The 12,989-nt window shown below is 47.5% G+C and overlaps 1 protein-coding gene and 1 long non-coding RNA gene across 2 annotated transcripts in view; one reads left to right on the forward strand and one right to left on the reverse strand.

The window, feature by feature from the left end:
* LOC144818958 (uncharacterized) overlaps positions 1-4,127 on the reverse strand; it is a 206,795-nt gene extending 202,668 nt beyond the window's left edge. The window contains exon 1 of the long non-coding RNA XR_013607185.1: positions 4,014-4,127. This is a non-coding gene — a long non-coding RNA (uncharacterized LOC144818958). The remainder of the gene's footprint in view (positions 1-4,013) is intronic.
* Positions 4,128-4,322: 195 nt separating this feature from the next.
* SMARCA5 (SNF2 related chromatin remodeling ATPase 5) overlaps positions 4,323-12,989 on the forward strand; it is a 472,009-nt gene continuing 463,342 nt past the window's right edge. The window contains 1 exon segment of the mRNA XM_078676875.1: positions 4,323-4,598. Within this exon segment, the coding sequence (XP_078533001.1) occupies positions 4,467-4,598 (132 nt within the window). The 5' untranslated portion in view covers positions 4,323-4,466.

Genomic DNA, 12,989 nt, shown 5'->3' on the forward strand with positions numbered 1-12,989 from the left:
GGTTTCCTAATAGACAACAAACTCGGTGTGTAAAAGCAGGTGGGTGTCCTTCTCCGCCTAAGAATGCTCCTAAAGTGCTCCCTCTGCCTCCAGTACAGGCTGCTGTCCTCTCTCGGCTAGGATACTGCAATGCACTGTATGAGGACCCAATTGCAAAGGGTCCAGAATAGACCCCCGCGGCCTGAAACGCAATGATCCATTACCCTGCACAGAGAGCTTTTCTCCTCATATATCATTACTGTCCTATTGTGAAGCGCTCTAATGCCTTCGGGTATAGTCTGCGTGTTATGTTGTTGCCTTTTACCTTCATCCCCTCTTGTCCCCCTCAGGCCTCCATCCCCTCCTCGCACGTCCCCTGCCCTCGCGCTACCCTGTTCACCACCAGCTGGCATTCTAGAATGCCAGCTGGTAATTTGCATATAACAGTTGAGTTGGTTGAGGGGTTGTGAATGGGATGACGTGACCGGCGGCTGCATCCCTCCGCTCCTGCCAGGGTGTTGTGTTTAACACTTAAATAAAGAAGCCTTGTCATCACTGCTGCCTGGTGTCTCTCACTTAACAATGGCGACGAGGTGAGGAAAATAACAACACATCGGAGATAAAACCACGCGTTAAGGAACATTCCACCAAGAAGATAAAGAGAAAGATTTATTTAATGAAAGCAATCACAACTAAGGAAGACCGATTTCTGTTCCTATTGTGAAGCGCTCTGACACCTTCGGGTAAAGTCTGCGCTATATAAAATCACATAAATAAATAAAAAATATGAGGGAGCGTGAACTGTGTGAATATACAGAAAGTTACCATATCCCTTAAATTGTGAAATTGACCGGAAGGGATTAAGCAGCCAGAGTCAGGTGTACGGATGGAGATCGTTAATGAAGTGCTGTATACAAACGCATAAATAAAATACAATAAAATAAATACGGATGGGCCGGCTGGGCCTGGCATGGCCTGGGGCAGAGGCTGGTGTCGGCCTCAGTTCGCCTACCTTTGCTTGCTGAGTCAGTCAGTGCGTCACGCCGTCACAGTGTCTTGTGCTGCTCTTCAAGGTCTAGGGCTGGGACTGGACCTGGGCGCTGCCGTAAGTTGACTGTGGTGTGGCCTGGGTGGGCGGCAGCGGCCGGCAGCAGCAGTGACACACGACGAGTGTCACTCACCTCACGACTCACGAGTCCTCCTCCCGACCTCCGCTCCTCTCCAGTCACCGGCGCAGGCACCACCAGTCCACCAGTAACATCACCTCACACCGTCCGCCGCCTGCGCCGAGAGCAAAGAGAGCGTGCACTGCTCACGTGACGTCAGCCCCCAGCATATATGGGAAGCGCGCGGGGCTGACCAACAATTGCTGCCCAGGGCCGTCATTGGTAGCGTTTTCGCGCGCTACACAAATGACGGCCCTGGGGGACCCCCACATTGGCTAATTTACTATGGCAAATGGCTAATGGGTCCAGGCCTAACGTTGCAAGCAAGCAACAAAGCTTGGTGGTGACCTGGGGGGGGGGGCGTGCAGATACAGCGCGCATGTGCGGAGTGAGTGTGTGTGCACCGTGCCGTCCAGCAAATGAATTAATGTGACAACCAGATTAGATAACACACTCACAACAAGCAAGAATATAGCAAGGAGGACTGAGCAAGGCCTGCAGGCCCCAATCATTTAATGGATGCCAGACCTATGCTATGGCTGCCTTCTGCTCTAGGGGTGGGCGGGGTCATCATGTGCCTGCGCAGAGGCAGGCCCATTAATCATCGGACCGGCTCCCCCTCCCTCCAGTGACTGTGCGCGATGTGCTCTGAGAGACTGAGATTAGAGTGTGTGTGAGTGATTGTGGGCGCCCGCCCAGGCCAGTTTTTTCCGCACAAGAACGCCAAAGTAGTCCAAAACCTAGCCACCCGCCAGGCATGGGTTTTCCCCGCACAACTGGGAAAAAAGTCGCCCAATTGTGCGGGAAATAGCCCAAACTGGCAACCTTGCGCAGCATGGTAATTCAGCGAGCGTTGAAAGACGTCTTTATTGGGCTTAAGAACGTGAGTTCAGGGTATCGCATTGTATGTTCCTGTTGTAGGTCTAGTTGTTCACAGTTCGCTCCTTAGCCATTGGCTACATGGCTCGCGCAGCCGGCAGTCTACATTGTGTATAAAAGTGACGTCAGCACCCCAGCCGGCACGGACAGCTTCGCTCTTCTTTCCTGTCGGTCACCTGTTCCTCCCCGCAAGTTCCTTTGTTACAATAAACACTTTATTCAACTACAGTACGTTTATTTATAATTATTATTTACATTTGTCACTACAGTTCCCAAACATAGAAATGCGGGGCCGTCAAAGTCTGATGCGTGCGACAAATGGTAGTCTGGTGCGAGGCGAGGGGGAGCAGGGGAGCAAGCGGGAGTGCGAGGGTCGACAGATGGGGGTTCTCTCCATTCAATGCGGGTTACGTTCGCACAACTGCACCCCACCTGAGGTAAAATTAGGCTCTGGACCACTTATATAGCACTGAATGCTAATTTACTACCTCTGCACGACATCTCCCCCCCCCAGACAGTGTCGTCGGCCAGGAACCTCGGCGTAATTTTTGACTCTGAACTCTCCTTTGACCAGCATGCCAGAACCATCGCAGGTAAATGCTTCGGAACGATCAGATCCCTGAGAAAGTTCTTCGACTTCCTCCCCATCGATGCCAGAAAGACAGTGACAGTCGCACTCATAATCTCGCGACTGGATTACTGCAACGGCTTGCTTGCAGGAGTCAAAAAGAGCACTCTCCTAAAACTGCAGAGCGTACTTCACACAGCCGCCCGTCTTGTCCTGGGCCTACCCCGCAGATCCTCCATCTCTGCAGCGCTTCATTCACTTCACTGGCTCCCCCTTCACAAAAGGATTCTCTTCAAAATCCTGATTATAGCCTTTCGTGCCTACAACAAGACAGGCCCTAAATACCTCACTAGGCGCTTTCCCCACTACGTGCCCGGCCGTCACCTTCGTTCAACCGATGACAACCTCATTCTTCTCCCGAAATACAATCTGAAAACAAAGGGTGATAAGACCCTTAGTTTCCTTGCTTCTAAAGCTTGGAACAAACTGCCCAAAACCCTCAGACAACAAACCCAGGAAAAACCCTTTAGAAAGCTGCTAAAGACATGGATCTTTAATCTCCCGGACGACTACTCCAAAGCTTCCATCTAACCCTCCTGGACTGGGTCAATTAGGCTCCCAAGCGCCAAGATGCTCCCTCCGGAGCGAACGTCGCGCTCTAGAAATACCCCACAAATATCACAAATAAATATTGATGTAAAAAAGTTTTGTAGTGCGGGAGATAACGCTTAATGAGCTGCGCCTTTTAAAGATAAAATAACGGAGCGCATTCCAATGAAGTCTGGTGCGAGGCGTGGGGGGGCGGGGAGGGGAAGCAGGCATGGTGTGTGAGTGAGGCCAAGCGCGCGCCTGGGGAAGCTTTTACGCTCCAGTACACAACATGCATTGTAGGAAATCCGGCTTGTTCTAGAGAGTTTGGTCACAAGTAATAGGTTTCGAGCAATAAATTCCTCGACCTAATAATAACACTGCATACTTACGGCATGATGTCTCGAGCCGACACGAGATAGAATATTCAGGTTCTCGAGTCAGGCTCGAGAACTCTGCTCGAGACACAACAAGAATAAAGTATATCGGCGTTGCTCTCACCAACTTTTGAAAACCATAATACGATCTAACAGTTATTGACCAACACGAATAGGATTCCTCTGAGTAGATTTGGGTAAATGTGAAGGCGATTAATGCAGTATTTCTTTCATCAATATTTAGGGTCGTTTAAATGATATTTTAAGTACATTAACCAACACTTCAGCAGAATATAGTATTTTTCTCCTACTGTGAACGCATCTATATTATTATAAATATGTGCCATTTATAAAAAGTGAAACAGGTATGGAAGTCTTTAGTACCATAAATACGTATACTTCTGCGCTTTTCGAACGCCGCCCACCCTAAAACATAATGACAGGATGAATACGTACCACTCCAACATGGCAACCTGCATACTTAAAGAAGCAGCAACTGAAACTTTGTGGATTTTTTTTGCGGTGCATCTATATGTACAAAGGAAAGCGCTCGTTGTAATTACTTCCTCGTGTTGTCTATCTTTTATGTTTACTGCTCTCATTGTAAGAGCACTAGTGAAGAGAGTGCGCGCGGGCGAAGCTCCTGTTTTTTGTGCGTTTGGGCGAAAGCGCTCCCTAGGCTCTCGCGAGAATTGCAGGCGCCGGCTTCAATCGCTGGTTGGTGGGATGCGCTGGAAAAGCCGGCTGTAAGGCGGGCGCGCTCTTCCTCCTCCGGCAGCGCGTGGAGCTCAATCTGCTGCCCTTTTCTTTTGCTTCCCCCGCCCCCTACTTAGCGCGCGTAGAGTCTCGCGCCGCTGCCTGTCCGCGTAGGAGCCCATCACAGCTTTCATCTTGTTCTGCAACCTTGGGATGGCCGATCAGGAGCCCCAGGGGGAGTCCGAGGTGCCCATGGAGACCACGGCACCGGCACCGGCACCGGCACCGCAGGTTCCCGAGGAGCCGTCAGCCGCCGGCACCGAAATGCCGAAGGAAGGTACACAGGTGAGTGACAGTAAACCAAGGCTATGCGAGTTGTCTCATCTCTCAAAAACCTTAGGCTGTCAGTTTGACCGCGTAGCTAAACTACACGCCGAATGCAGCCTTTCTCGTCCCCCTTCTAACTCCAGTTGTGAAGCCGGCGGGCTGTCACTTGTATCTTCGCTCCTGTTCTGTTCGCTCCCACCTCTGGCCACGGGAGAAGAATACCCCCACCTCCCTCCTGCAGTGGTAGTTGTCAGTCTGTGCCACTGCTCCGTCACAAAGCTACACACCATCAACAAGTGAAAGAAAGTATTCATGGGGCACATCTTAGCCACTCCCGTGGCTCGCCCCGCCCCTTTTCTTCTTATTTGGATCACTATCCTCCGTGTGCTATCCGCCCCGAAGAGCTGCGAGCAGCTGAGATGCTTATCTCGTACAGTGGGTCGACACTTACATTGTTCACACGTCCCATGTAGGATGTTGCCGAAAAAATGCTGTAGTGTACATCTCTCTTCAACCTTGACTTAAAAATGTTACAATTGGCCCACACAAGGGAAACGAAGAGAAGCCACTTTCTTCAATATTAAGTAACAGTATATGTGGCCTTGTATACATCTCCTTCTTTCTCTGAAATTTTCTGCAACAGGAACTGACACTGTCATCAATAAGCCATATAATTTATTTCAGCTTTAAGGAGTTGCCTTATAAGTATTATCCTCAGTCTGGCTGCAAGTATTTTAACGTATTGGAGCGAGGTCTTGTACAATGTTAGCTTCCCTCCTGAGATGACAAAGCCAACGCTATTCAACCCCTGCTGTTAGAACGCTGTATTTTATATTTTTTATTCTGTTTTAATAGTGGCGTATAATTTTGCACAGTGCTCTTTGCCTCCGTGGAACTGCTCTAATTTGCTATAGTTTTCTATATTTTGTTTGGGGAAAAGGGAAATGGTTTTAATTAACTGAATCAAACTTACATAGCAAACTGTTAGAATTGGGCTCATGCCTTACTCTTTTTCCAGGAGTTCCAGTGGCAGAATGTAATGCTTTTAGCACTGGGGATCCTTTATTACTAACCAGGCAGTGCGAAAAGAAAACCAATTGCCGTTAAATACCTGACAAGCTCTGACCTAACGATGATAATGTAGTAGTTCATGAACATAATTTTTTTTTTGGGGTAGTGTGTGCAGAAGGTTTTCTTTTAGCCTCACTGTGCTTGTCATTATCGTAGACTTTGAGAACACTTGGGGGCAGATTTACAATTACTGGCGCATCCCTGCATATTGGCAATGATGCACCAGTAATTGTGCGCCGCAGCTCCGCCACCCATGAAGCGCCGCATTTACCATGGGGCAAAAACGGCACAGATGCGTCACGCATCTGTGCCGTAAAAGCGGCGCATTGCTGGAGTTCCAGCAATGATGTGGGGGGCACTATGTGTACAATGCTGCGTCAATCCTTACGCCTGCTTCAAGCAGGCGCAGGGTTTTGACGCAGCATGGGTCCAAAAGTGACTGAGTGAAATCTTGTAGATTTCACTCAGCCTCTTTTGGGAGGCGTTCCTGCGCAGGAATGCCTCCCCCTGCGACGGTACGCCTCTTCTGGCGCAGGGCTTTACAACGTGACGCATCTGGGAGATGCGTCACGTTGTAAATACCCCGCACCATGGTGCATCTTTTACGCCGCCGCTGCGTCACAAAAGTTACGTAACGGCGGTGTAAAAGCGGCGCAAGGGGCTTGTAAATCTGCTCCTTGATCTTTAGGCTTGCTTACGTCTGTCAAAGTCAGTGGGCATCCTGTTGTAGGCAGATCTCTGCACTCTTTTTGATGATACAGCCCTAACTTGGTCACTCATTCAAGACCTCAAAAGACTGAATTGCACGCTGTTATTTCCTGATGTTCAATCCAATATCCTGCTACTTTAGGAGAATCGCATTATGTGCTTTCCTGTTTGCATTTTTGAGTTGGAGAGGGGCCTGACGTATTGTAGAGTCTAACTTGGATCATTAGCTTCGAAAGTCACTTTTGCCTTGCACAAAACTTTGGTTGCGTAGTTTCTGAAGAATGTTTTAGATATTTTTATAGCTATTTTTTTAATAAATGCCCCCCCTTCAAACATTTTCCTGTTTTTTTTATGCGCTGTAAGGAAGTTTGTTGTCCAGTCTAATAGTGTTCTGCGTACTGATCTTGGACAGGTTGAAGGACAGAGATTTCTTCTTCACCAGCCGGTGTAATTACTTAAGGGAGCCGCCAAAGCGATCAATTAATTGGGATATGCGATTGTGGGACCTCCACGAGTGTCTGGATCAACGTCACATCTGAGTGGTTTAGAAGAAATCTGATTACCACTAACCCTGGACCACTAACCCTGGATGTAAATCGGAGGTGTCTGCTGACACCTCCCTGAACACTGATGCAAGTTGATCGCCCATACAGTAGGACCTACAGTTATTGGTGGTCTCTCTTCCCTCCCCCTCCCCCCCCCCCCCCCTGTCATGATGACCAGCCTCTGATGCATAATCTATTGCACCTCTGTCAAGGGTTGAAACGTCGACACTGTTATCTCAAATTAGTCCACGCAATTTCCCTGACTTGAACAATAAAATCATAAACTACTGCTGGGATTTATGCAATTCAGTCTTGACTTGCTAAACTAAAACAGTTGTCTCTCTCCTTTTTATCCACGTCATTCTATGTCACCTGTGTACAGCACCTTGTCACTTATCACCACTAGACACTAAATGTACACTATTGTGAGTCTACGCCGCATGTGGTTTTTAGGTCTCGCGACCTATCAATGCGCGCAAGCGCATTGAGCGGAGCCAGAATTCAAGTGCTCAAAAAGCTCGTCAAACCAAGGGCTTTTTGCTGCGGTTTTCTTTGAGTTCACGTGAATCACGTGACCAAACACGCACGCGCATCGGCCGCCACCACATCAAAGGGCTTCTCCCAGCCGTGCGCTCTGCAGCTTCTCCTCTCCTAATTATTCATGGCTGGTTTCTCTTTCAGCGCCTCTACTCTTTCCCAGGCCTGTAAAATGACCGGATTCCCCACCCTGTGCTGTTCAACCTGCATTGCGTGAACGTCAGTCTATGATTCAGTCTTTGCTGTGTTAACCATCATTTGTGCAGTACACATTTATTTTCCTGTGTGTTACCCTTTGTTCACGATCTCCGTCCAAAAATGTTATAATAATCAGCTGTCACAGTTTCCGTCCTTACAGGATGTAATTTCAAGCGAAAGAGGTTACACTAGTTAGCACAAACAATGTAATCTGTGCTCAGAGACCCGCAGTCTGCAAATATTTCCAGTCACGCTCACATGCTGGCTCCTCTGCTACCTGAGGCTCGAAGCACCGAGTGGAATGCATTTTATGGAAAATATTCAGACTGTTTTCTCAGAATTCTTGGATGGTGGTTATTTTAAGCCAAGGTTTTCAGTTTCTTGAGCTTAAATTACATTTCATGCTTTACTTGGCTTTATACGTATTTTTCATGGGCCTGCCCACCGTAGCCTTGCTGTGTGTCCGGCAGACACTCTGCTGTTTTAATGGCCCATTTGCTCTCCAGGGCTTCTCCAGCTCTTCCCTCCCACTCTCTCACTCTCCCGCCCCCCACCCGACTTGTTCTTGGCGTCTCTTGCCAGCTCAAGCCTGCCCTAAGCACGGACTCGTGTTACACGCCCCTCCCTCGCACGGCAGCCAGACCACTTCCTAATTACAAGGCCGGCATGTGATTAGCAGGCCCCGTAGCAGGCTACCCTGGACACGGCGAAGGACCTGCACACGCACGAGGCGCATACCCCGTCATTAGGCAGCTTCTCGCCTTTCACTCGGCACAAAGGCGAGCCGCCATGCTCCCTTGTAGGGCCACGGCCTTGCCTTCAAACTACTCCCTGTCCAGGATGGCACTGTGAACGCGTCCTTGTAGCGCCTGACACGACAGCTACTGCCAGGCGGCGCTTTAGAACTGCAAGTGTCATGTTCTGCGGCTGGCTGTAAGCATGAAACCCGTGTCAGGCGGCGACGGCTTCCTCGCTACACATGTGCTGCAGCTGTATACAGTCCCCCTCCATAGCCAGGCTACCTCGCTTCAGATGGGTGCCTTATGCGTGCCTGCAGCTGCACACAGCTCATTTCAGATGGTGGCTCTTTCGTTGCATACGGGCATCTTCTGTAGGTACACAGTGAGTCTCAAGTCACATGCCTGTCAACGTTGTAAGACCAAAAATAAGATCTGTCAGGTTTTAAAACTACTAATTAGCATAAGGATGACAGCAGAGAAAATTACGCTTGTTGGTCAGAGGGTGATGTCATATAAAAATCCCGTGTTTTTATTCAACTCAATTAGTCTGCCCAAACCTTCCGTAAAAACAGAAACAGTAGTGTTGGCAAGCATGGTAAAGCATCACGTGTACATGCAGACAGTAACGTGTTAGGCCTCATTTTATATGTGCTGGCGATGCAGAGACAGGGCGTCCACGCTGCACAAAGTGGCCGTCCTTCTCTACTGCGTTTTTTTTAACCCCAAGTTGCTAGATCTTTATTACATATTCGACAAAAGGCATCAAGCCCAAGTCTCCAGAAATGGACTATCTGAGTTAACTTATTATTTACAAAATTAAAAGCCGTTGTTATTTGTAATATCAATACATCTAAGTTACGTAAATACAACACACATTGCATTACAAATGCTATAGGTGTCACATTTGCGAAAGTTAAAACTATTGACATTGTAACTGACACAGCTATTAATTTTGCTATTTTCAAAACCAACACATAAATTAAAAAAGTGTCATTTACAATACCAATCGCTCAAACCTTCCTAATGCGAAAAGTTAAAAGTATGGGCATTGTAAATCACAAAACAAAAAAATAAAATGTCATTTAGAAAACCAATAGCTCAAACTTTCTACTGCGAGACCTATTGGCAACGCCAGTGCTTGTTGTCACAGACAGCCGTTTGATTGATCTCGCATTTATTCTAATACGAAGTACAAACATTTGTTGAGCAAAAAGGTGTTTTTCCTGTCTTTTTGGACACCAGCACCTTCGTGCCTGCTGGGGATGCATTGTTCCTTTAGGGTGGGGGCGGGGGAGCAGTCTGGCGGTCTCAACCACCTCCTTGGTAGCGCTTGTGTCCCTCAGAGGCACTCAATGGGGCGAGTGAGCAGGTGGTGGACTCCCTCCTGGTTCTCTAGCTCCTCAACAGTTTGGGCACCATAGTTGGCAGGTTGTCACTGGGTGCCAGCTTTCACCTGGTCTTTTAGCGAGGGCCCAGGTTGTCATCTCCTGTCACTAGGTCCTCTCTCGGGGAGGTCTCTGAGGATTCACCTCCTCTTCCCTGCCAGTGCGTGAGGGCTCCTCGACTGTCTTTGTCAGACGGGGAAGAGGAGCGACAGGGGTAGAGCAGCTCTTACGGCCCCGGCAGTGCCACCCCTGTTTGGCCCGCTGTGACGTTTTCACCACTCTGTCCGGTCTCTGCCATCGTGATGGACCCGATATGGCGCTTCGCTCTGCTGCAGTTACTCCCCCGCCGTCTCTCTCCCAGTGGCACCTCTTAGCTGGTTCGGGCAGCATCCCTCGGCAGAAGGGTGCCTCCTGAGGGATACCGAGTCCCAAGATAAATGGCCAGAGTGGGGATCGGCAGCGGGAGCTCTGAGATGTGCGCCCAACGCCGTCTTGATCTTGGCCACACCCTACTCAGTGGTTAGTGTTTTACTCACTAAACCATTTTTGCAACTGCAGATATTGTACATTTTTTGATAACCAGGCAGCAAAAATATTTTACAGCATCTGTGCAGCAATGGAATCTTTTTGTATATTTCTCCACTTTGAAGTCTCTTAAGTATAGTACCAGGAATGGATTTCACACTCCGTGAGTGGGATTCTGGTATTCAGTTGTTCAGTTTGGATGTGTTTGACAGTAAATTCTGTATTTTTTCACTTTAAGAATCTTAATGAAGCTGATGTTAAGAAACTGGTGCATAGTTGATGTATGCTGGTTGCAGAGACTCCTGTGAATGAAGGAGAAAGAAGGCAGATAGCCGGCTGGGACAAGATTGGTTTGCACATGATTTGTCCCTGTCTGTAATGGTGCAGTTGAGCTAACAAGTGTATTGTAATGAGGCCCAGAGTAATAACAAGTTGAGGTTTCTTCAAGAAGTCCATCCATCACATTTTGTGCCGTCTTGATCATCCCACATGGTATGATGCTTACCTCTTTGAAAATACTGCAGTGATGTTTGGGTTTAATAGTGGGTAAGTACATTAGGATTGTCAGTTTTGCGGTTGTACATTGTTTCTAATATGCTGATCAGTGCTTCTGCAGTATTGTTCCGTCTTACCCAGTGTTTTTTCTAGACCGTTTTAAAGGAGCCTACCCAGTTGGTCGTTTATTTTAGGAAAACTAAGTTTTACCTTTTAAACTGAAGGTTGCTGTGCTTCTCATAAATGACTAACTGTTCTTCGTCATTATCTCATCTGTTTTCCATCCTTTCACCATCTCCACAAAGTCCTGCAACCTACGGGCCGATTACGATGTAGGTCAGAAAGCCTCTGAATTTAGTCGGAAGCTTCCAACCGACTCTCGGTCGGTTTGTGGTCTGACCAACTGATTACGATGTCGGTGGTCGGAATGTAAACCGGTCGGTCATTCCGACTCTGTTCCGACCGACTGTGAGTATTCCTGTCGGTCGAACTGCCCCATAATCCCCCTATAGACTGCGTTTCCGCTCTCTATTTTACGATGTCTGTTTCCGACAGCCTTTCAGTGCTGGCCTTTCTGACATGGGTACCCTGTCAGATAGCAACTTGGGGGTCGCTAGCTGGGCCCCCTCGCCTCTGTACCCTGCGGTTGGTGGTCGAGGGGGTACTCTCCTGTAAAACCCTGCACTGTCAGGCACCATGGGGTGCTTACCACATGGTGCAGGCTTTTACACACACCCCCATTTCTCCATAGGAGCCTGTAATACGTCCGGTTTATGTCTGTAACACAAGCTCGCATAGAGAACAGTGGGAATCCAACTGAACAGCGTTCGGTCGAATTGTAATCAGGTGGTTGGAACTGCCGACATCAGGTTGGTCCGGTGAGGCGAGTCCGACCGACATTGTAATAAGCCCCCTAGTATTTTAATTAATCATAATATTTAGATTGGTCCAAAATACAATTTGCCAATTTTAACGTTTAGCCACCTGTCACTTATGCTTTGACTGGACATTGGCTAAAAAAAAAGTACATATTTGGGGCATGCTTCATAACATTAAGGCTTAATGTTTAGTTGCACCTACCAAAGGGCTATTTTAATTTGTGGGTACATTTTATTTACTGTTCCTAAAAAGCATTTCTGAGAAAAAATAATTAAATGGCAACAGCCGTACTTGAGTCAATTGTTGCCTAACCCAAGAAAGTGGAAGTAGCAGAGTGATATTTGTGAGCACTTAAAATACATTTAGGTTTAGAATGATTCTGGTGCTAGAGGGACTTTAGTTTTTAGTGTTGCTTTCTGTATGAGATTGGGGGGAGGGATCTTGAAGTATAGTAAGTTAATACTCTTGTGCCTTGGGGAACCTAAGAGTATTAAAGATATAGAATCTGAGTTTTGGTCTAGGCTTTTTTTGACAATAAATAGGAGAATGTCCTCTGTGTAAGTAGCCTTTTAGAAGGAGTAGTGTCCTGCTTTTGTTATCAAATCTTCCCTCTATCCTTGGTGTGTGGGTTGAGTGCATTTAGGGAGAGGTATGGGGACAATTTACATCACTCCTGGTTTTCTCTTTAATGATAAACTAATCTTGCATATTCTTCTCCTGTTGGAAGATTAAGTTCCCTGGAGTCTTCCACAGTAGTCCATAGTCTTCACACTGGGTGTTTGGGTGTTTGACTCTTGACAATTGTGGATCGGAGTTCTTCTTAAAACATCATCTGCCGTCCTTTTCCCCCATATGAGTGTTTGCTTGTATGCATTGTTTTGGTGATATTGCTACCAATATGATTCTCTGTGTCTTATGCTAGAGTATAGTACATCAGCATGTGGTAGTATTATGGAGAGGACACTGGAAAGAAGGTAGGCAAATGGTGAGGTGATAGAAAAATCTAGAGATTTCCAAATAGAAGATAAACGTCCTTCTCTCTAGGCATCAAACAGCGCCATTGGGTTCACACTTCACCCTGTCCTCTCCTCCTCATGAATCTAGAATCGGTGTACTCGTTCAGCATACTATAGGTGCCCCCACCCTCGGAACTAATATAGAAGTTATCAGCTTTCTTAACAAAAACCTTTCCTTGAGATTTTGTGGCATCAGTTTCACAGAAACCAACTCATCAGAACATTGATGGAAAAAGCTGGAAGCAGTGTCTTCTCCAGGAATACCTCTTTGGTGGCGTCAACCCTCATCTTATGTCCTTGTGGACAGCTC

Source organism: Lissotriton helveticus, chromosome 2_1 (assembly GCF_964261635.1).
Source record: "Lissotriton helveticus chromosome 2_1, aLisHel1.1, whole genome shotgun sequence".
Classification (NCBI taxonomy): domain Eukaryota; kingdom Metazoa; phylum Chordata; class Amphibia; order Caudata; family Salamandridae; genus Lissotriton; species Lissotriton helveticus.